Below are 22,968 nucleotides of genomic sequence, written 5' to 3' on the forward strand. Positions count from 1 at the left end.
ACCTGTTTTCGGAGGAGGTCCTCCATCTGTCGCCTTTCCTCCTCATCACGTCGCCTCAAGACCTCCTCTTGCCTCCGATCCTCTTCCTCTCTTTGGCGCCGGGCAGCCTCCTCCTGCTGCTCCCTTTGAAATCGGACCACCTCTTCCTGGAAGCAAAAAGGGACATCTTAATTCATGCTGGAGTGAGAGCAGCACGGAAACTTCACCTTCACACGAGAAACCCAGCAGCCAGGTGTTAGCAGAGGGCTGCAGTGCATTAACATGCCGCACAGTAAAGCCCTGGTCTACACGAGGCCCAATCGATCATCTGAACCATCCTACCACAACTACTATCTCATTGGAGACCCTCGGACTATCTTTATATTCACAAAATGCTGGAGTAACTCAGCAGGTCAGGCAGCATCTCGGGAGAGAAGGAATGGGTGATGTTTCGGGTCGAGAGCCTTCTTCAGACTGATGTCAGGGGGGCGGGACAAAGGAAGGATATAGGTGGAGACAGGAAGATAGAGGGAGATCTGGGAAGGAGGAGGGGAAGGGAGGGACAGAGGAACTATCTAAAGTTAGAGAAGTCGATGTTCATACCACTGGGCTGCAAACTGCCCAGGCGAAATATGAGGTGCTGTTCCTCAAATGTCCGGTGGGCCTCACTATGGCACTGGAGGAGGCCCATGACAGAAAGGTCAGACTGGGAATGGGAGGGGGAGTTGAAGTGCTCGGCCACCGGGAGATCAGTTTGGTTAATGCGGACCGAGCGCAGGTGTTCAGCGAAGCGATCGCCGAGCCTGCGCTTGGTTTCGCCGATGTAAATAAGCTTGCTGATTACTGGCTTCATCTTGCACTAAACGTTGTTCACGTTATTCCTTTTATCTGTAGACGTCTCGATTGGAATCATGTATTGTCTTTCCGTTGACTGGTTAGCACGGAACCAGAGCTTTTTACAGTACATGTACAAGGAAAGAGAACCCTGGATATCAAGGAATAGAGGATTGGATAGAGAAAAAAAGGAAAAGGGCTGGTGTAGGGGACTAATGATGGGGGGGGAGCAGTCATTCAACCTCCTGCTATGTTTCCACGAAGGCCCAAATGGCCTCCTCATGCACATATTTTCTATGTTTCTACACCCCAAAGACGTGCGGGTTTTTAGGTTAATTGGCTTCTGTAAATCGCCCCTAGTGTGTAGCATAGAACTACTGCCCGGGTGATCAATGCCCGGTCTGAAGAAGGGTCTCGACCCGAAACGTCACCCACTCCTTCTCTCCCGAGATGCTGCATGACCTCCTGAGTTACTCCAGCATTTTGTGAATAAATTCCTTCGATTTGTACCAGCATCTGCAGTTATTTTCTTATAATGCCCGGTGTGGACTCGGTGGGCATGTTTCCACGCTGTGTCTCTATACGTAACAACTGTGAAAAAACGTGAGCAAAGTTCATGGGACCCAGAGTAGGTGACAACGAACTACACGGACACTTCACCTGTTTCCTCCTGGTGAGCTCATCCTCATCTCTACGCTTGCGCTCCTCTTCTTGCCACCGGATTTCATCCTGCCGCTTCCTGTCATCCTCTTCCCTTTTGTTCCTAAGCTCCACGTCTCTTCGCTCCTGCTTTAACTGAACGAACAAACAAACAAGCAATCACCAGAGGCCGCACGGCGGACATCTTTGCTCGTTACACAATTCCCTGAGCACACATCCTGCTTTGTCTTGAAGGGTTCACAGAGATGTGGGAGTGGAAGCCACAACACACCAAATGCAGCTTTAGGACTGCATTTTCACCACACTTGCATTTAAAAAAAACCAGCTGCCTGCACTTGAGAAAGTGGGGTAGACAATAGACAATAGGTGCAGGAGGGGGCCCTTCGAGACAGCACTGCCATTCAATGTGATCATGGCTGATCATTCTCAATCAGTACCCCGTTCCTGCCTTCTCCCCATACCCCCTGACTCCGCTATCATTAAGAGCTCTATCTAGCTCTCTCTTGAATGCATTCAGAGAATTGGCCTCCACTGCCTTCTGAGGGAGAGAATTCCACAGATTCACAACTCTCTGACTGAAAATGTTTTTCCTCATCTCAGTTCTAAATGGCCTACCCCTTATTCTTAAACTGTGGCCCCTTGTTCTGGACTCCCCCAACATTGGGAACATGCTTCCTGCCTCTAACGTGACCAACCCCTTAATAATCTTAAACGTTTCGATAAGATCCCCTCTCATCCTTCTAGTGTAGGCAGGGAGGTTTTGCTCCTCATGGTCTGCTTGCCCAAGATGGGACCACAATTAGATTTAAATTTCAAGTTTCATGCTCTTGGAATGTAAAGACCACAGCACAACATAATACAACCAGAGTGCCAATGATCTTTGACAAGTCCTTGAATGATGCCTGATTAGAGGGAAAGGGAGATAGAGTAAAGCGAGTTACTATAAAATGAAGGACAGCACAGTGGTGCAGTTGGTATAGCTGCAGCCTCACAGTGCCAGAGACCCCAATTTGATCCTGACTTTGGGTGCTATCTATGTGGAGTTTGCTTGTTCGCCATGTAACCACGTGGGTTTCCTCTGGGTGCTCCAGTTTCCTCCCACGTCCCAATGATGTGCCGGTTTTTAGGTTAATTGGCCTCTAAATTGCCCCCCTAGTGCCTAGTGGGATAGTACAGAACTAATGTGAATGGATTTATTCACAAAATGCTGGAGTAACTCAGCAGGACAGGCAGCATCTCAGGAGAGAAGGAATGTGAATAGATGATCAGTGGTTGGCATGGAATCAGTGGGCTGAAGGGCCTGTTGCCATGATGTATCTCTAAACTAAAATTCAGTGTTCAAAAACATGCATGAATGTGCAGCAGTGCTGCTGCCTCAGCTTCAGAAAGCCAGGTTCAATCCTGACCTTGAACGCTGCAGAGAGATGCATGTTCTTCCTGCGACCGTGTGGGCTTCCCCCTCCTAACTGGTCGGTTCCCCAGAACCCCTCCTCTGCATCTCAGAGATCAGTCTGAAGAAGGGTCATGACCCGAAACGTCACGCATTCCTTCTCTCCAGACATCTCCGGAGAGAAGGAATGCGTGACGTTTCCGGCCGTGACTCCTCTTCAGACTGATCTTTGAGATGCAGAGGAGGGGTTCTGGTCAGCCAGTCCCGCTGAGTTAGTCCAGCATTTTGTGTCTACATCCCAAAGACATACCGGCTGGTCAACTGGCTACTGGAAATTGCCCTTGGTGTAGGTAGATGGGAGCGAAGGCTGGATAATTGAGATAAAGCTGACAGATATGAGAGAGAAAAGGTTGCAGGGAAGTGGGAGAATGGGACTAATGGAATTGTAATGACAACAGGCAGAGACTCAATAGACAATAGGTGCAGGAGGAGGCCATTCGGCCCTTCGAGCCTGCACCGCCATTCAATGTGATCATGGCTGATTGGTTTCCATGGTCTCTTACACGGCTGTTCCAGACACAACATTAGAGCTGTGGGGGGGGGAACAGGATGTGAGAAGTTCCCTTCGAAGTTGGATAACTCCTCAATTTACTCTCCAGCAAGCCTCAGCCGTGCTGCTTCTACTGCAAGTGGGTCAACAACCTGAGGCGACAGATTTAAAAATCACTAGCGAAAGATCGGAGGGAACAGAAAACAGACTGATGGATTCCTCCATTAGTCAGGATCTTGTGTCTCCAAATCAGTGAAAGATCAGCGTTCTTTTCGCTCAATCTGAACAAAATCGTCATTTAAAACTTTGGAATCCGATTAAATTATTCAAAAAGGAACAAGCAGCAGAGTTTGAGGAACTTAATAAGACAGTGGGCCTCTTCGACGAAATCCCTCGGGAAATGATAATCCCACTTGGAAAATGTACCGTCAGTATATTGTGCTATGCTGCTGTGAAACATTATGAAAAGTGATCAATAAAAGACAAAGGTCTTACTTTTGAAGCTTTCTCTCGCTCGAGTTTTTGAATTTGTTCCAGTAGCGGACCATGAGATGCTGAATCCCACAAACTACTCGCATCACAGCCTACAACAGAAAATGCACATGATGTGGAGGAAGAAAGTCTTCAATTGAATTCAGTTCAAGGTTACACACGCACATACAAAACTCATTGGAAAAAGCTTTTTTGGGGGCTGCCGTGCAGTGGCAATGCGTTTCTCTGGTTCCATCACTGGCACGCATTGTGAAACGGGGCCACTGCAGTGAACACGGTGGGACTTGTGGACCATTTTACAGCGGTGGTCGACCACTCGATAAATGGCGACGACCTCTAAATGAAACCATAATGCAAAGCCATTTTGGATGATAGAATTTACAACTGAACACAAAAATAAAAATAAAAGACACGCACTGTATCATTAGCCCTTTTCTTGGGGGTGGGGGGTGGGGGGGGGGGGGGGAGGAGGGGTTGCCTATGCACAGACTGTATGCCAGACACAGTGAGAGCGCGAGGGAAAGCCTAAACTTTACAAAGCATCACCGCAATAACCTGTCAACATGTATCCAATATACATATAATACTTATATTGACACACATCCACACCAGTCTATCATGTCACTTATTACGTTGCTTCTCTTCAGTTGAGGTTGCAGCAATCTGGAGCAATTGCTACCTGAAGCACTAAGCATCAAGAGCGAGTCCTCACCTGAGGGCTGTGAAGCAGAGGATGGAAGGTCCCAGAGGGACCCAGTTTCGGGAACTGACACAGATCTGTTGATAGGAGGAATCAAATTTTGTTCTGCACACCTGGTGGGACAAAAGTTGTGGGGAAGACCTTCAGTGATTTCTACTTTCTTTCTTGGCGGGTGGAAGGGGGTGGTGGAGGAGGGAGGGGGGAAAATCGCTATATAAAAAAAACTTAACAAGCAGTAACCAAGTAGAAAAATGTTTATTGCAAAACAGTTCTGAAGCTGAAAACTAAATAATCTGGGCGAATGATTTCAGAAACTGAAGACGATAATTTTCTTTATTAACCAAAATCTGGGATCATATTCCCCTCAGGTGGACACCCAAATCAGCAAATGGGCAACCTGTTTGGCAGACTAAAACACTTGCACAATAGATCCCTGTGATCCAAGATGGCGCCCAACCTCTGTGTGCTAGTCACAGAAGTGGATCTGCAATCGCGCATTACAATCGCTGCACTCTTTTAAATCTCTACTCTGATGGATTTGTACTCTGTGGATGGCTGATAGTAATCATGTATTGCCTTTCCACTGACTGATTAGCACACAAAGAAAAGCTTTCCACTGAACCCCCCAAGGGGTTCTACAGATATGTCAATAGCAAAAGGATAGTGAGGGATAAAATTGGTCCATTAGAGAGTCAGAGTGGACAGCTATGTGCTGAGCCGGAAGAAATGGGGGAGATATTAAACAATTTCTTTTCTTCGGTATTTACCGAGGAGAAGGATATTGAATTATGTGAGGTAAGCGAAACAAGTAGAGTAGTGATGGAAATTAGGAGGATTAAAGAAGAGGAGGTACGGACACTTTTGAAGAATATAAAAGTGGATAAGTCTCCAGGTCCTGATAGGATATTCCTTAGGACATTGAGGGAAGTTAGTGCAGAAATAGCAGGGGCTATGACGGAAATATTTCAAACGTCATTAGAAACAGGGATGGTGCCGGAAGATTGGCGCATTGCGCATGTTGTGCCTTTGTTTAAAAAAGGTTCTAAAAGTAAACCTAGCAATTATAGACCTATTAGTTTGACGTCTGTGGTGGGAAAATTAATGGAAAAGATACTTAGGGACAATATATATAATTATTTGGATAATCAAGGCCTGATTAGAAACAGTCAACATGGATTTGTGCCTGGAAGGTCATGTTTGACTAATCTTCTTGAATTTTTTGAAGAGGTTACCAGGGAAATTGATAAGGGCAAGGCTGTGGATGTTGTCTATATGGACTTCAGTAAGGCATTTGACAAGGTTCCACATGGAAGGTTGATTAAGAAGGTTAAATCGTTGGGTATTAATAGTGAGGTTGCAAGATGGATTCAACAATGGCTGAATGGGAGATACCAGAGGGTAACGGTTGACAATTGTATGTCAGGTTGGAGGCCAGTGTCTAGTGGAGTGCCCCAAGGATCTGTGTTGGGCCCACTGTTGTTTGTCATTTACATTAATGATCTGGATGATGGTGTGGCAAATTGGATTAGTAAATATGCAGATGATACTAAGATAGGTGGAGTAGTTGATAGTGAGGTAGATTTTCAAAGTCTACAGAGAGACTTGGGCCTTTTGGAAGGGTGGGCTGAAAGATGGCAGATGGAGTTTAATGCTGATAAGTGTGAGGTGCTGCATTTTGGTAGGACAAATCAAAATAGGACGTACAGGGTAAATGGTAGGGAATTGAGGAATGCAGTGGAACAGAGGGATCTGGGAATAACTGTGCATTGTTCCCTGAAGGTGGAATCTCATGTGGATAGGGTGGTGAAGAAGGCGTTTGGTATGCTTGCCTTTATAAATCAGAGCATCGAGTATAGAAGTTGGGATGTAATGTTGAAATTGTACAGGGCATTGGTGAGGCCGAATCTGGAGTATGGTGTGCAGTTCTGGTCGCCAAATTATAGGAAGGATGTCGACAAAATGGAGAGGGTACAGAGGAGATTTACTAGAATGTTGCCTGGGTTTCAGCACTTAGGCTACAGAGAGAGGTTGAACAGGTTGGGTCTTTATTCTTTGGAGCGTAGAAGGTTGAGGGGGGACTTGATAGAGGTTTTTAAAATTTTGAGAGGGACGGACAGAGTTGACGTGGGTAGGCTTTTCCCTTTGAGAGTGGGGAAGATTCCAACAAGGGGACATAGCTTCAGAATTGAGGGACAAAGGTTTAGGGGTAACATGAGGGGGAACTTCTTTACTCAGAGGGTTGTGGCTGTATGGAATGGGCTTCCGGTGGAAGTGGTGGAGGCTGGCTCGATTTTATTATTTAAGAGTAAATTGGATAGGTATATGGATAAGAGGGGATTAGAGGGTTATGGTCTGAGTGCAGGTAGATGAGACTAGGTCAGGGAGAATGGTCGGCGTGGACTGGTAGGGCCGGACAGGCCTGTTTCCATGCTGTAGTTGTTATATGTTATATGTTATATATATACCTCAGCACACACGACAATAAAATGCAAACTTCCCACTAATTCTCTTCTACTAGGCCTGGGCATGCACAATATTTAAAATATTACAAATAAATTAATATGAATGTTTAAATGTCTGTATCATCAATATAAATATTCTCCCCCATTGCTGGTGCAACATTAACCAAACTGAGCATTAAAAAAAAATCTTCCAAAAATGCAGCTGACATTTAACTATTTGGCCTCCCATCCTTCCCTTTACAACTGCTCTCTTTGTAGTAGGAATTGTAGACTTGCAGTGAAGAAAGCCAATGGAGTGTTGGCCTTCATAACAAGAGGAGTTGAGTTTAGGAGCAAAGAGGTCCTTCTGCAGTTGTGCAGGGCCCTAGTGATTTCGCACCTGGAGTACTGTGTGCAGTTTTGGTCTCCAAATTTGAGGAAGGATGTTCTTGCTATTGAGGGCGTGCAGCTTTGGTTTACTAGGTTAATTCCCTGAATGGCGGGACTGTCATATGTTGAAAGACTGGAGCGACTAGGCTTGTATACCCTGGAATTTTGAAGGATGAGAGGGGATCTTATCGAAACATATAAGATTATTAAGGGTCGTTAGAGGCAGGAAACATGCTCCCAATGTTGGGGGAGTCCAGAACCAGGGGCCACAGTTTAAGAATAAGGGGTAGGCCATTTAGAACGGAGATGAGGAAAAACTTTTTCAGTCAGAGAGTTGTGAATCTGTGGAATTCTCTGCCTCAGAAGGCAGTGGAGGCCAATTCTCTGAATGCATTCAAGAGAGAGCTAGATAGAGCTCTTAAGGATAGCGGAGTCAGGGGGTATGGGGAGAAGGCAGGAACGGGGTACTGATTGAGAATGATCTGCCATGATCACATTGAATGGCGGTGCTGGCTCGAAGGGCCGAATGGCCTCCTCCTGCACCTATTGTCTATTGACCTACCAGGTGGTGCCAATTCCACATCTGGCACAGCAGTAGAGTTGCTGTCTTAACAGCGGCAGAGACCCGGGTTCGATCCTGACTGCAGGTGCTGTCTGTACGGAGTTTGCATGTTCTCCCTGTAACCTGCCTGGGGTTTCCCGGGAAGACCCGGTTTCCTCCCACGCTCCAAAGACGTCCAGGTTTGTAGGCTAATTCGCTTGGTATAAACGTGAATTGTCCCTAATTGTGTAGGATAGTGGTGGTGTACGGGGATCGCTGGTCGTTGCGGTCTCAGTGGGTCGAAGGAATCGTCTCCGCGCTGTTTCTCTAAATTATCCTTCTGGTGGAGCTGCTGCCTCACAGTTCCAACGATCCGGGTTTAATCCGGATGTGCAGTGCCACGTTGTGGAGTTTGCACGTTCTCCCTGTGACTTTGTCCTGGATGATCTGGTTTAGCTCCAACGCGTAAGTTGGCAAGTTAATTGGTCAATGCAAACTATACACTGTGCGTGTCAGTGGTAGATTGGGGGGGGGGGATGAAGAGGGTAGTGGTGGTCTGGAAATGTGGGAATTTATTACTACAGAGAAACCCAGAGGAGAATTTGATTGTTTTGTGAGCTGGCAGAGCCTGGATTAGCCTAATGGACTCTTTCTTTAAATGAAAATAAGGATGCCAAATATTAAAATAGTCTGAGCAGTACATCAAAGTAATATTCAGATGGTCATTTGCTCTTGGTTTCAACCTAAGCTATCATTAATCAACCTTCAAGTACTTTAACAATGACGAATTAAATTGTTTACAGATGCAGTTACCGCACACGCCAAATGAATGAATCATTCTAAACGATCTCCACAATGTTGGGATCTGAAGAAAAGACCGTTTAAATTTGTTCTTATTTGCGAATTTCAGTGTTTGCTTTTTACTTGAATATTCTTGTTTATCGACAGACGCTTTTCAAGAATTGGGAAAATGGAATTTGAGCAGGGTGACTTTATAGAAATTGTTGTTAATGGCACAGGCCGGGAAAAATCAAAGTCTGATCTTTATGCGTCTGTCCCAGCAGAAACAGTCAGTTGACTTACACATCCACTCGTTCTCTTTTGTACATTGATGCAACAGACAGAAGAAGGCAGCACGGTGGCGCAGCGGTAGAGTTGCTGCCTTGCAGCGCCAGACCCGGGTTCGATCCAGACTACAGTTCAAGGCCTGTTAGCCAATTCCATACACCCAACACTTTCCCATATTTTTTTACTTCGTTGGTTGAAAATGCTGGAAGTATTCAGCAAGTCAAGCAGCAAAAATAACAAATATTTCTACCATAAAATACCAGTTATCAAAGAGAGTGCTACCCTCTGTGTTGAGAAGCGTTTCCTAACTTCACTTCTGAAGCACAGGGTCCAAATGTAGGCCATATTCCACTCCTAGCTTCTCAAACCATTTTGGAGTTTCTTCCCCAGATACCTCAGACTCCCTTTGATGATCACCCCCAACTTTCCAAATTCCAAGGAGTAAAGTAGTAGCTCAAGTTTTTAAACAGTTAAAACAAGTTTAAATGACTTTTCAATAGCCATCAACAACAGAAGACATAAAGTGGTGGAGTTATTCAGTAGGCTAGGTAGCATTTCTGGGGAACATGGATAGGTGACAGTCTGAAGAAGGGTCTCACCCGAAACGTCGCCCATTCCTTCTCTCCTGAGATGCTGCCTGAGCTGCTGAGTTACTCCAGCATTTTGTGAATACCTTCGATTTGTACCAGCATCTGCAGTTATTTTCTTACAATTATTGGATCTCCTGGTTGCTAACCATTCAACTTAATTGCTCATATTACCCTTGATGAATTAAGGGTAGCGCATAAGTAATGTTTTGAACAACTCTGGTTGAAGTACAAATTCCTGACAGCCTACTGTTTTCGCTACAATTAATGCACTTTATTAACAACATTGCAATTAAAATAAAGACAGTTCTATCGTATTTATTTCTCAATGTAGGACATTAATAGTTAACTTCATTACCTGGATTTGAGGGTCTGGATCTGCTGAAGAAACAGCACAAGTTGCTGCTGCTGTTGGGGCGTCATGTTTGCTTTCTGCTGCAGTGCACACTGTAAGAGCTGTTGCCGACTGGAAGGACAAGGGACACATTGCAATTTTATCTCCTATTGTCATTTATTTTTTCTGCACAAGAAGCAATTCTTCCAATCCTTGCAGCCTGCTGCCATTTTTTAAGATCACCAAAAATTATATGACTTTGGATAGGGTACATGTTTAGATTTTTTTTTAGAGATACAGCACAGAAACAGGCCCTTTGGCCCACCGGGTCCTCGCCGCCCAGCGATCCCCGCACATTAACACTATCCTACACCCACTAGGGATAATTTTTACATTTGCCCAGCCAATTAACCTACAAACCTGCACGTCTTTGGAGTGTGAGAGGAAACCGAAGATCTCGGAGAAAACCCACGCAGGTCACGGGGAGAACGTACAAACTCCGTACAGTACAGCACCCGTAGTCAGGATCGAACCTGAGTCTCCGGCGCTGCATTCGCTGTAAGGCAGCAACTCTACCGCTGCGCCACCGTGCCGCAAGCATGTGTCAAGTTGGAAAGGGTACAGAGAAGATTTACGCAGATGTTGCCAGGACTCGAGGGCCTGAGCTATAGGTAGAGGTTGAGCAGGCTGAGACTCTATTCCTTGGAGCGCAGGAGGAAAAGGAGTGATATTATAGAGGTGTATAAAATCATGGTGGGAATAGTTCAGTAGACGCACTGAACCTCTTGCCCAGAGTAGGGGAATCGAGAACCAGAGGACATGGGTTTAAAGTGAAGGTGCAAAGATTTAATAGGAATCTGAGGGGTAATATTTTCACACACTGGGTGGTGGGTGTTTGGAACGAGCTGCCAGAGGAGGTAGTTGAGGCAGGGACTAATGCAATGTTTAAGAAACAATTAGACAGGTACATGGATAGGACAGGTTTGGAGGGATATGGGCCAAATGCAACCAGGTGGGATTAGTATAGTTGGTCGATTTGGGCAAGTTGTGCCAACGGGCCTGTTTCCACGCAATGACTCTTTTGGTTAATGAGTAACAGTTTCTCTACTCTATCCACAAGGAGAATTAGCCCCAAATGCCAACGAGCACAATTTATTACAATTCGAGGTGCACAATAACCTAGAATAGGATGCTGTTTCAAAGGATGGTTGATAAGTCAAACAAGCAGAGGAAATCTGAAAATATTTATGCCGGACCTAATAGACAGCCAAAACAAGGCGAAGTAATAAAAACAATCAATCCAGTGTGTCCTATGTGGGATATCACCAGTGAGTGGCTGGAGGAACACAAGGGAAGCACACAGTACACCAGGGAGATTGACTATAATGTCTGATGGGTGGACTCTGTCTGAAGGGCAGCAGTGGTGCAGCTGTGGATTTACTGCCGTACAGCGCCAAAGACCCCGGTTCAATCCTGACTACAGGTGCTGTCTGCAGAATTTGAAGGTTCTCCCTGTGACTGCGTGGAGTTTCTATGGGAGCTCTGGTTTCCTCCTGCACTCCAAAGACACTATTGTTTGGTAGGTTAATTGGCTTCGGTAAAAATTGTAAAATGTCCCTCGTGTGTAGTGACATTGACAGTGCAAGCAGATTGCAGGTTGGTGCGGAGTCAGTGGGCCAAAGGGTCGGTTTCCACACCTTATCTTTAAATTAAACCCAACATAGACAATAGGTGCAGGAGGAGGCCATTTGGCCCTTCGAGCCAGCACCACCATTCAATGTGATCATAGCAGATCATTCACAATCAGTATCCCGTTCCTGCCTTCTCCCCATACCCCCTGACTCTGCTATCCTTAAGAGCTCTATCAAGCTCTCTCTTTAATGCATTCAGAGAATTGGCCTCCACTGCCTTCTGAGGCAGAGAATTCCACAGATTCACAACTCTCTGAGTGAAAAAGTTTTTCATCATCTCCGTTCTAAATGGCCTACCCCATATTCTTAAACTGTGTGGCCCCTGGTTCCCCCAACATTGGGAACATGTTTCCTCCCTCTAATGTGTCCAACCGCTTAACATTGCGGAGACCAATTCACCCAGAAACATCTGGTCTATACAGCTCAGGCATCTGTGCACCTAACAACGTTCAGACAGCAGCTGCCTCAGTTAGATGATTGCAATTGGAAGGAACATGTTTAGGCAATATTTTTTTGCCTGGGAGGGGCAAAGAGAGGGGTAGGTAATAAACACTACAGGTCTCCAGGTTCCCTCTGGCTCAGAGAGTGCGAGTGTTCTTGTTCCTTACCTGTTTATGAGCTGTAGAAACTGCTGGTACTGAAGCTGATGATACAGAGCAGCTGCCAACTCTCGCTGTTTTTTCAGTCTCCCTTGGTCCATATCGCCCTGTCGAGTCCAAACAAACTGCATTTGAAAATCCGACCTCTCCTATTCTCAAATAAACACGTACTCTGTAAAACCAATTTTGCAAATAGACTGCAAGGTCACATTTACGTTAGGTTTTAACCACGGGCAAATATTTGTACTGGTTAATCTGGTGAGACACCTGCGAAATGCAGATAGGGAGAAAAATCAAATGAAAATGTGGCAAACAATTTCTGACTTATACTTAAAAAAAACAATTTATAAATTAATCGGCATTCCACCCGGAGTGCAATTGGAAAGCCACTGTACAAGCAAATGTGAAACCTAATGTGGAATAGAACGAGACTGGAATTCCTTTGGCGACCAGTTTAAAAGTTAACTAGGTATAAGCCCACTGACATATGCTGCTCATTCAATAGACAATAGGTGCAGGAGGAGGCCATTCGGCCCTTCGAGCCAGCACCACCATTCAATGTGATCATGGCTGATCATTCTCAATCAGTACCCCGTTCCTGCCTTCTCCCCATACCCCCTGACTCCGCTATCCTTAAGAGCTCTATCTAGCTCTCTCTTGAATGCATTCAGAGACTTGGCCTCCACTGCCTCCTGAGGCAGTGAATTCCACAGATTTACAACTCTCTGAAAAAGTTTTTCCTCATTTCCGTTCTAAATGGCCTACCCCATATTCTTAAACTGTGGCCCCTGGTTCTGGACTCCCCCAACATTGGGAACATGTTTCCTGCCTCTAACGTGTCCAACCCCTTAATAATCTTATATGTTTCGATAAGATCCCCTCTCATTCTCCTAAATTCCCGTGTATACAAGCCTAGCTGCTCCAGTCTTTCAACGTACGACAGTCCCGCCATTCCGGGAATTAACCTAGTAAACCTACACTGCACCCCCTCAATAGCAATTCCAGTCAACAGTTATGGAGTCAGTTCCTTGCGCATTCTTTGAATAAAATTAGAATAAAATCAATCTTTTAATAAAAATTAGACAAGCCTGGCATTTTAAATTTTAGCCTGAGGAAACACGACATGTTTAAATGCTGACATTTTAATTTACCGTCAATATGCTGACACGGTAACATTTGCAATAGGGTTGAGTGTAGATCACAATTCTACATGTCCATCCTCTTGGTTATTTATAGAATAAGGGACAGACTGTTAAGAAAGGGTAGATGTGCCGGTTTGTAGATGAATTGGCTTCTGTAAATTGTCCCTGGTTTTAGGATAAAACAAACGTACAATAGACAATAGGTGCAGGAGGAGGCCATTCGGCCCTTCGAGCCAGCACCGCCATTCAATGTGATCACGGCTGATCATCCACAATCAGTACCCCGTTCCTGCCTTCTCCCCGTACCCCCTGACTCCGCTATCCTTAAGAGCTCTATCTAGCTCCCTCTTGAATGCATTCAGAGAATTGGCCTCCACTGCCTTCTGAGGCAGAGAATTCCACAGATTCCCAACTCTCTGACTGAAAGTTTTTCCTCATCTCAGTTCTAAATGGCCTACCCCTTATTCTTAAACTGTGGCCCCTTGTTCTGGACTCCCCCAACATTGGGAACATGTACAGGTGATGATCAGTGGTCGGCACAGTCTTGGTGGGCCAAAGGGCTTGGTTCCACACCCTATCCCTAAACTAAAAACCTAAAGATGTGGATTCTAAAACAATTTATCCTTAACTAAATTCCTAATGGTGGAAAAATACATTAATCAAGTTGCAATTATAATTAAGATAGACACAAAATGCTGGTGTAACGCAGTGGGACAGGCGTCATTGCAGAAAAGGAACAGAGGACATTTTGGGTCATCTATTCCTTTTCTCCAGAGATGCTGCCTGACCCGCCCGCCCCGGATCGCGGGGCTTGGGTCTGCCCGCCGCGGACCTTTCACCGTCCGGCGCGGCCTGGAACGTGGCAACTGCAACAGCCTGACCGCGGGAGAAGACGGCAGGGGAAGAGAAAAGACATTCTGGCCTTCCATCACAGTGAGGAGGCGACTGGAGGAGACTCACTGTGATGGATGTTTCTTTTTTTTTTTTTGTGTGTTGGTTGTGGTTGTGTAATTGCTTATTTTGCTGCTCTTATTGTTGGACTGTGGGTGACGAAATCTCGTCTAAAAGACTTGTTTTTTGGATGACAAATAAAGGTAATTCTGATTCTGAATTCTGAATTACACCAGCATTTTTATCTTTGGTATAAACCAGCATCTGCAGTTCCTTCCTACACATTTTGTATGCGACTATTATTATGTGGTAATCGGGTGCTATAGTACACTATAGATATGGAGAAAGAACTAGGCAATCTTCTACGGAACGTGCCGACCACTTATTCACACATGGGAAGACAGCTCACTATACAAGTGCCTCCACAAGAATCAATGCAGAGGTCAAGGAACCTCTGGCTGAGCTGAACTTTGGATACACCCAGCAGGGGAAGTGGGCAGAAAATAAGCAGGAATAAGTAGGAACCTCTTTTAAACATTTATCACGTCACCTCTGAAGTCTGGATGGGATGTAAAAGATAAATTATGTTTTTTTGATAACATGAAATATGGTGACGAAAGAGCAATCTTCATCCCCAACCCATCCAAACAAAAGCATGTTTTGGAAGGAACTGCAGATGCTGGTTTACACCAAAGATAGGCACAAAATGCTGGAGTCTCGATCCGAAACGTCACCCATTCCTTTCATCCGGAAATGCTGCCTGTCCCGCTGAGTTACTCCAGCACTTCAAAGAAAAGCATGATCAGATTAACAGCAAGTTCTCCTCAGCACCATCTTGTGCTCCCTTAGCACAATCTTAGCACAGGTGTGCTGTTGGGCTAACCCATGCTCCTGCTTTACTGGAAATAAACATTGCACGATAACTACAAAATGCATAAAAAGGCTTGTTGTTCAGGACTCACTGGCACTAACCAAGCCAAAAAACATTTCATGTGTATCCACTTTTCCATAGTTAAAGATAAAGAGCAGCTTAGCACGCAGAAGGCACAAGACTTGTTAACTGATTCCTTCTCTCCTGAGATGCTGCTTGACCTGCTGAGTTACGCCAGCATTTTGTGAATAAATACCGTCGATTTGTACCAGCATCTGCATTTATTTTCTTACAGACTTGTTAACTGATGTGCCTCGTGTATCCAGACTACATCTGAAGGCTATATCCCGACTGTATGTTCAGATGTGGGATGGGATGCATCATGCAAGAAAAGCAACAAGCACAGCAAAACGAAAAAGGATCTACAACAAAGCACCTGAATAGTCTGACCTGCAAAACAGTCCCATCCAAGAATGACTAAACCCAGAAGATAATGACAATGTTGCTTACCAGCAATGGTGGTGGGGAGGGTCCAGGAGCAAAAGGCACTCTTCCCCACATTTTTATCACATCGCCCAGAGGCTGGAAACCCTCATCACAGCCCCGTTTGACCAGCAGGGACATGGGAAAGTATCCAGCTTGGAACCAGTCAGCCATTTCTTGCGTCGTGAATGGGCCTTGAAAAGCAATCAATAAATAGTTTTCAGTTCTGAGTCTGTGGTAAAATGCAAACAATCAGCAAAAAAAAGTTTAAAAAAAACAAAAACACACAAGCAACCCTTATTCTCCTTCCATACCTCCCTCCCATCACTAGACCCGAGCCAATTAAATCATATACAGACCTCATGGTTATCCTGTGTCTCATATGCATGCCTATTCCAGGTGTACCTGCTAACAAAAATGTCCTCATCTAACCAGGGCCGTTTTTACAGCATTATGGGCCCCCGGGCAAAGCAGTGTACTGGGGCCCCTACCGTTACTCTCCCCCACCCCCCTTTCCCTACCAGCCCCCCCCCCCCCCGCCGGCGAAAAGCACTTACCGAAAAGCACTTAGCGATGGACTTAGGGTGCTACATTGCACTTACAGATCGCTGTGAGAAGCACTTAGGGATGGAAAAGCAAAGCACTTAGGGAGCTAATTGTTGCGAAACAGATCGCTGTGAGAAGCACTTAGGGACCGAAAATGTTGCGAAAAAAGCACTTATTGAACCTACATTTTTAAAGTAGTATTTATTTATTGCAAGTCACTTAACATACACAGATCAGCATGGGGCCCCTATGCTCGTGGGGCCCCGGGCAAGTGCCCATCAGGCCCATGCGTTAAGACGGCCCTGCATCTAACCAGTCAAAGGGAGAAAGTGCAAACTACACACAGGCAGCACCCGAGGTCAGAATCAAACCCAGGTCTCTGGCACCGTGAGGCAGCAGCTCTACCATCTGCGCCACTGTGTTGCCCTAATTATGCCATGACCTGTGCCAATTTTGGATTGGCATGACCTACACAACTATAAATCAAGAGCTGGATAGTGGAATTAAGTTGGATACCGTTCCAGGTATCAACTTCTCGACATCAGCGAGACCAAGCACAGGCTCGGCGATTGTTTCGCTGAACACCTCCGTTCAGTCTGTTTTAACTTACCTGATCTCCCTGTGGCTCAGCACTTCAACTCCCCCTCCTATTCCCAATCTGACCTTTCTGTCCTGGGCCTCCTCCATTGTCAGAGTGAGGCCCTGCGCAAATGGGAGGAACAGCACCTCATATTTCGCCTGGGTAGTTTACACCCCAGCGGTATGAACATTGACTTCTCCAACTTCAGATATTCCCTGCTTTCCCTCTCTATCCCCTCCTCCTTCCCAGTTCTCCCACTCGTCTTCCTGTCTCCAACTACATTCTATCTTTGTCCCGCCCCCTTCCCTGACATTAGTCTGAAGAAGGGTTTCGACCCGAAACGTCACCCATTCCGAGATGCTGCCTGACCCGCTGAGTTACTCCAGTATTTAGACCAGCATCTGCTGTTGTTTTCCTAGCTTTTCACGAGTTGGCATGGAATCTGAGCCATTGACTACTTTGTGCCATGAATTGAAATAGTTTTAAGAATGGGGTCCTGTTATTTTGTAAGCTGGGCATTTAATTAAAAATTCAGACACAACATTCAAGATGTGCAGGCATGTTTTCAAAAACAAGCTGATGAATGGGTAGAAAAAAGTTAGCAACCACCCAGCATTGTCCGAAATAAAACAGAGTATTTCCACTTAACACTCAGCATCCAGAGTTTAGGTAGGAAGGAACTGCAGATGCTGGTTTAAACCAAAGATAGATACAAAAAGCTGGAGTAACTCAGCGGGTCAGACATCATCTCTGGACAAAAGGAATAGGTGACGTTTTCGGGCTGAGATATTTCTGAAGGGTCTCGAGTTAAAACGTCACCGATTCCTTTTCTCCAGAGATGCTGTCTGACCTGCTGAGTGACTTCAGCTTTTTTGTGTCTATCTCCAGAGTTTAGGAATGGGATGGAGTGAATATTGCAGATTTTCATTTCATTTTCGGTCCCAAATGGAAGACTCGAGTTATTCAACCATTCGCTTTTGTCAGCACCCAGACGCCAATGTAATAAAGTTAGAACTGTTTTGGGCAATATCATCTCATTCAGCAAAGCCTTGAAATTGCATTGGAGACGATCTGCTCTGCATGTCATGTGTAAGAATCAGAGACAGCCAACTACCTAAAAATCATAGGTAGTCATGGCGGCACGGTGGTGCAGCGGTAGAGTTGCTGCCTTACAGCGAATGCAGCGCCGGAGACTCAGGTTCGATCCTGACTACGGGCACCGTCTGTACGGAGTTTGTACGTTCTCCCTGTGACCTGCGTGGGTTTTCTCCGAGATCTTTGGTTTCCTCCCACACTCCAAAGACGTACAGGTATGTAGGTTAGTTGGCTGGGCAAATGTAAAAATTGTCCCTAGTGGGTGTAGGATAGTGTTAGTGTGCGGGGATCGCTGGGCGGCGTGGACCCGGTGGGCCTGTTTCTGCGCTGTATCTCTAAATCTAAAATCATAGGAAGGTGTCAAGACCAGGAGACAAACCATCAAGTCCATCAAACTTGGCACATCATGGCTGATCTGCAATCAAACTCCCTTTACCCATTTTCAGCCATCTCCCTTAATAGCTTTGGTAAACAAAAATCAGCATTAACATTTAAAATTGATTGATTTTCTATCAAAATGATATTTGTGGAAAATAATTCAAAATCACCACCACAATTTACAACTGACTAACTAAAAGCACTGCTAATTTTTTAGATCATGTCAACTCGTGAAAATAGTTGTGTCATATTCACCGTATATAAAACCAAATGATTTGGTTTAGTTTAGACATACAGCACAGAAACAGGTCCTTCCAGACCAGCGATTCCCGTACATTCACACTATCCTATACCCGCTACGGACAATTTTTACATTTCTACCAAGCCAATTAACGTACAAACCTGTACGTCTTTGGAGTGTGGGAGGAAACCAAAGATCTCGGAGAAAACCCGCGCAGGTCACGGGGAGAACGTACAAACTCCGTACAGACAGCACTCCGGCACTACATTTGCTTTAAGGCAGCAACTCTACCGCTGCGCCACCGTGTCGCCCACCCACCTAAATTCCAGCAAAAGACGCAAAGTGCTGGAGTAACTCAGCGGGTCAGGCAACATCCCCGGAGAACATGGACAGGCGACGTTTCGGGTCGGGACATTACTTGTTCTCCGGGGATCGTCTGGTCCACCGAGTTACTTCAGCACTTTGTGTCATTTTGGGAAAACAGCATCTGCAGTTCCCCACGTTTCCAAATTCCAGAAACGACTGCCTTTATTTCTATAGTTGCTCCTTGTGACTTTGCAGACCTGGTTAAATCGTTGCTTCCAATTAAGTCCATCCAATTCTAACACAGGTGAGCATGTTCTCTCGGGGTGCTACCTGACCCGCTGAGTTACTCAAGTACCTCACGTCTTCTTTTGTAAACCAGCATCTGCAGTTCCTCGTTTCCAAATTCCAGAAAAGACTGCCTTTATTTCTATAATTGCTCCTTGTGACTTTGCAGACCTGGTTAAATCTTTGCTTCCATTTAAGTCACTCCAATTCTAACTTATGCAACCAGATTCCTGACTGCGGACGCAGCTTACCCTGAATCTCTGCTTGTGGATCTTTGTAGAACCACTTCATAGCTGCCTCGTGCGAGAGTGGCAAGGCAGCAGCAGCAGCTCGACTCCTCTGGTCTTGCATCATCTCTACAAACCGCTCATCGTCCAGCGAGTTGTCGTGCAGAGATGCCACCATTTTCTCAGCTTCCTGCAGAAGAGGGAGAGCAACGGAGAAAAATAATACAAATCATTGACAGACACAGCTGGGCCCACGGAGTCCACGTCAACCACCAACCACCCAATGTTGGGGGAGTCCAGAACCAGGGGCCACAGTTTAAGTTTAAGGGGTAAGGCCATTTAGAATGGAGATGAGAAAAAACTTTTTCAGTCAGAGAGTTGTGAATCTGTGGAATTCTCTGCCTCAGAAGGCAGTGGAGGCCAATTCTCTGAATGCATTCAAGAGGGAGCTAGATAGAGCTCTTAAGGATAGCGGAGTCAGGGGGTATGGGGAGAGGGCAGGAACGGGGTACTGATTGAGAATGATCTGCCATGATCACATTGAATGGCGGTGCTGGCTCGAAGGGCCGAATGGCCTACTCCTGCACCTATTGTCTCACACTAGATCGATGTTACCGCAGTTTCGCATCCACGCATTACACACAAGGGGCAATTTACAGAGGCAAATTAACCTAAAACCCACTTGGTAGAAACCCAAGCCTGAAGGAAAAAGTGCAAATAACACAGACAGCACCAGAGGTCAGAATCACACCTGGGTCTCTGGCGCTGTGAGGCGGCAGCTCTACCAGCTGCACCACTGTGTTGCCCGAATTATGCCAAAATCAGCGCCAATTTTGGCATGGCACTACCTGCACGACTATAAACCAAGAGCTGGAAAGGGGGATTAAGTTGGACAGCTTTTCATGGGTTGGCATTGAATCTGAGCCATTCACGACTTTCTGTGCCACAAATTTAAATGATTTTAAGAATAGGGTGCTGTTACTTGTGGGCTGGGCATTTAATTAAAAATTCAGACACAATATTCAAGATATGCAGGCGTGCACACTTCCAAAAACAAGCTTAAGAATGAGTAGAAACCAGTTAAGAAATCTTCCAGCAATGTCTAAAATGATGTCGACAGCAGGTAGCAATAAACCACAGAACGGCACAACTTTGAAGCAAAATGGCCACATTTCAAGCTCTCATGGTGTGGAAACTGCTTTGCATAACTGGAGTTAGGGGCTCATGGATTTTCATCGTTTTAGAACAGCGAACAGTATAGCAGTGGAACAGGTCCTTCGGCCCACAATGTCCGTGCCAAACATGATGTAAACTAATCTCATCTGCTTACAGACGATCCATATTCCACCATTGCCTGTGTGCACAGATGCCTGTCGAAAAGCTTCCACTATGCCACTATTGTATCTGTCTCCACCACTACCCCTGGCGGCCCTCCAGTCTTTGACATTTCCACCCTTGGAAAAGGGTTCTGATAGTCTACCTATCTATCTTCTCACAATTTGATACATTTATATCAGATCTCCCCTCAACCTCCCGCATTCCAGAAAAAAAACAATCCAAGTTTGCCCAAAGTCTCCTTCCAGCTAATAGCCCCTAATCAGGCAGCATTCTGATAAATCTCTTCTGCAGCAGCCCCACATCATTTCTGTAATAGGGTGACCAGAACTGCACGCAATATTCCAAGTGCAGCCTAGCCAAAGTCTTATAGAGCAGCATCATGATTTTCAGGACTTAGAGAATCATGGAGTCATACAGTGTAGAAACAGGCTCTTCGACCCAACTTGCCCTTGCTGACTAACATGCCCCATCTAAACTAGTCCCACCTACCTGCTTTAGGCCCAAATCCCTCTAAACCTACCCTATCCATGCATTTGTCTAAATGTTTCAAAAGTACCTGCCTCAACTACCTCCTCCGGCAGCTTGTTCCACACACCGACTATCCTTTGTGTAACAAAGTTACCCCTCAGATTCCCATTAAATCTTTCCCCCCTGCGTTTACCCGACTCTTATACTCAATGTCCAAACCAATGAAGGCAATCATTCCATACGCTTTCTTTACCACCCTGTCAACCTGCAAAACCATTTTCAGGGAGCTATGGACTTGGCCCCAAAAACCCTCTGTGTCATTAACCTTCCATTTTCCCTTTAAATTTGACTTCCCAAAGTGCAGCAAAATTTGTTTGAAACGTTTATACAAGGAATTTTCCCCACAGGGTACAAGTGCGTGCGGTCGGTCATTGCTACCTGCTCAAAGCGTTTCATTCCTTCATCGTCGTCGTTATCTGCTGGGATGAATTCAGCAACAGTACCAGGATATGGAGGAGAGGAGGAAGGTGAAGTGGATGATAAGGTCGAGACAGTGGCTGGACTCAGCTGAGCAGGCTGGCCCAAATTCACAGCTTCTGCATGGAAGTAAAAGGAATTAAGAGTCAAGAGTTGCAACAATCACCCTAACCTAATAAACTCTCCAAATACAGCCCATTACACCAAGAACATCAAGCATTGCCTCAGTAACACACCACAAGAGTGGCACTGGGCTGATTTACCACACAATTCACTCTTAACAATCAGCATTTCAGTCTCCGTTTCCCCAAATAGGGGGCAGTATCCCAATTGAAGGAAAAGTGAATCAGAGACCAAAGTTTAAACAAATCTTGGAACAACACAATATCTGAGAGAAACTCAGCACATTTCTGCCTGACCTGCTGAGTTACTCCAGCATTTTGTGAATAAATACCTTCGATTTGTACCAGCATCTGCAGTTATTTTCTTACATTTCTGGCTTGGATACTTCATTAGACTAGACTTAACAAACAGTCCACACCCGAATGCTTTTAGCTACTGAACTAGTCCGGTTGCACATTACCTTACGCCCTTCTTTTACTTACGATTTGTGGTTTGTTCTCTCTCTCCCAATCTAAAACAAAAGTAGTGGGCTAACCAGCAAGGCCAATGTCAGCAATCGCATGTGCAAGCATCTTTCTATGAAGTACGGAGCAAGGGACTATCTAGTCCGTTCCAAGGAAAATGTCGGCACAAAAATAATGATCCAGTGGGTTTCTCCTGCACTACAGAATAGTCATTGAGTCTTACAGCGTGGTAACAGGCCCTTTGGCCAAACTTGCCCACACCGGCCAACATGTCCTAACTACACTCGCCCCACTTGCCTGCGAGGAAGGATATTCTTGCTATTGAGGGCGTGCAGCGTAGGTTTACTAGGTTAATTCCCGGAATGGCGGGACTGTCATATGTTGAAAGACTGGAGCGGCTAGGCATGATTACACTGGAATTTAGAAGGATGAGAGGAGATCTTATCGAAACGTATAAGATTATTAAGGGGTTGGACACGTTAGAGACAGGAAACATGTTCCCAATGTTGGGGGAGTCCAGAACCAGGGGCCACAGTTTAAGAATAAGGGGTAGGCCATTTAGAACTGAGATAAGGAAAAACTTTTTCAGTCAGAGAGTTGTGAATCTGTGGAATTCTCTGCCTCAGAAGGCAGTGGAGGCCAATTCTCTGAATGCATTCAAGAGAGAATTAGATAGAGCTCTTAAGGATAGCGGAGTCAGGGGGTATGGGGAGAAGGCAGGAACGGGGTACAGATTGAGAATGATCAGCCATGATCACATTGAATGGCGGTGCTGGCTCGAAGGGCCGAATGGCCTC

General features: G+C 45.5%; 1 protein-coding gene across 1 annotated transcript in view; it reads right to left on the reverse strand.

Annotated features, from left to right (window-relative positions):
• LOC144609696 (GRB10-interacting GYF protein 2-like) overlaps nucleotides 1–22,968 on the reverse strand; it is a 134,801-nt gene that overhangs the window by 35,719 nt on the left and 76,114 nt on the right. The window contains 9 exon segments of the mRNA XM_078428199.1: nucleotides 3–146; nucleotides 1,474–1,608; nucleotides 3,909–3,997; nucleotides 4,618–4,718; nucleotides 9,991–10,098; nucleotides 12,266–12,363; nucleotides 15,671–15,837; nucleotides 19,326–19,491; nucleotides 21,546–21,703. Of these exon segments, the coding sequence (XP_078284325.1) occupies nucleotides 3–146; nucleotides 1,474–1,608; nucleotides 3,909–3,997; nucleotides 4,618–4,718; nucleotides 9,991–10,098; nucleotides 12,266–12,363; nucleotides 15,671–15,837; nucleotides 19,326–19,491; nucleotides 21,546–21,703 (1,166 nt within the window).

This window comes from Rhinoraja longicauda, chromosome 34 (assembly GCF_053455715.1).
Source record: "Rhinoraja longicauda isolate Sanriku21f chromosome 34, sRhiLon1.1, whole genome shotgun sequence".
In the NCBI taxonomy this organism is placed as follows: Eukaryota; Metazoa; Chordata; class Chondrichthyes; order Rajiformes; family Arhynchobatidae; genus Rhinoraja; species Rhinoraja longicauda.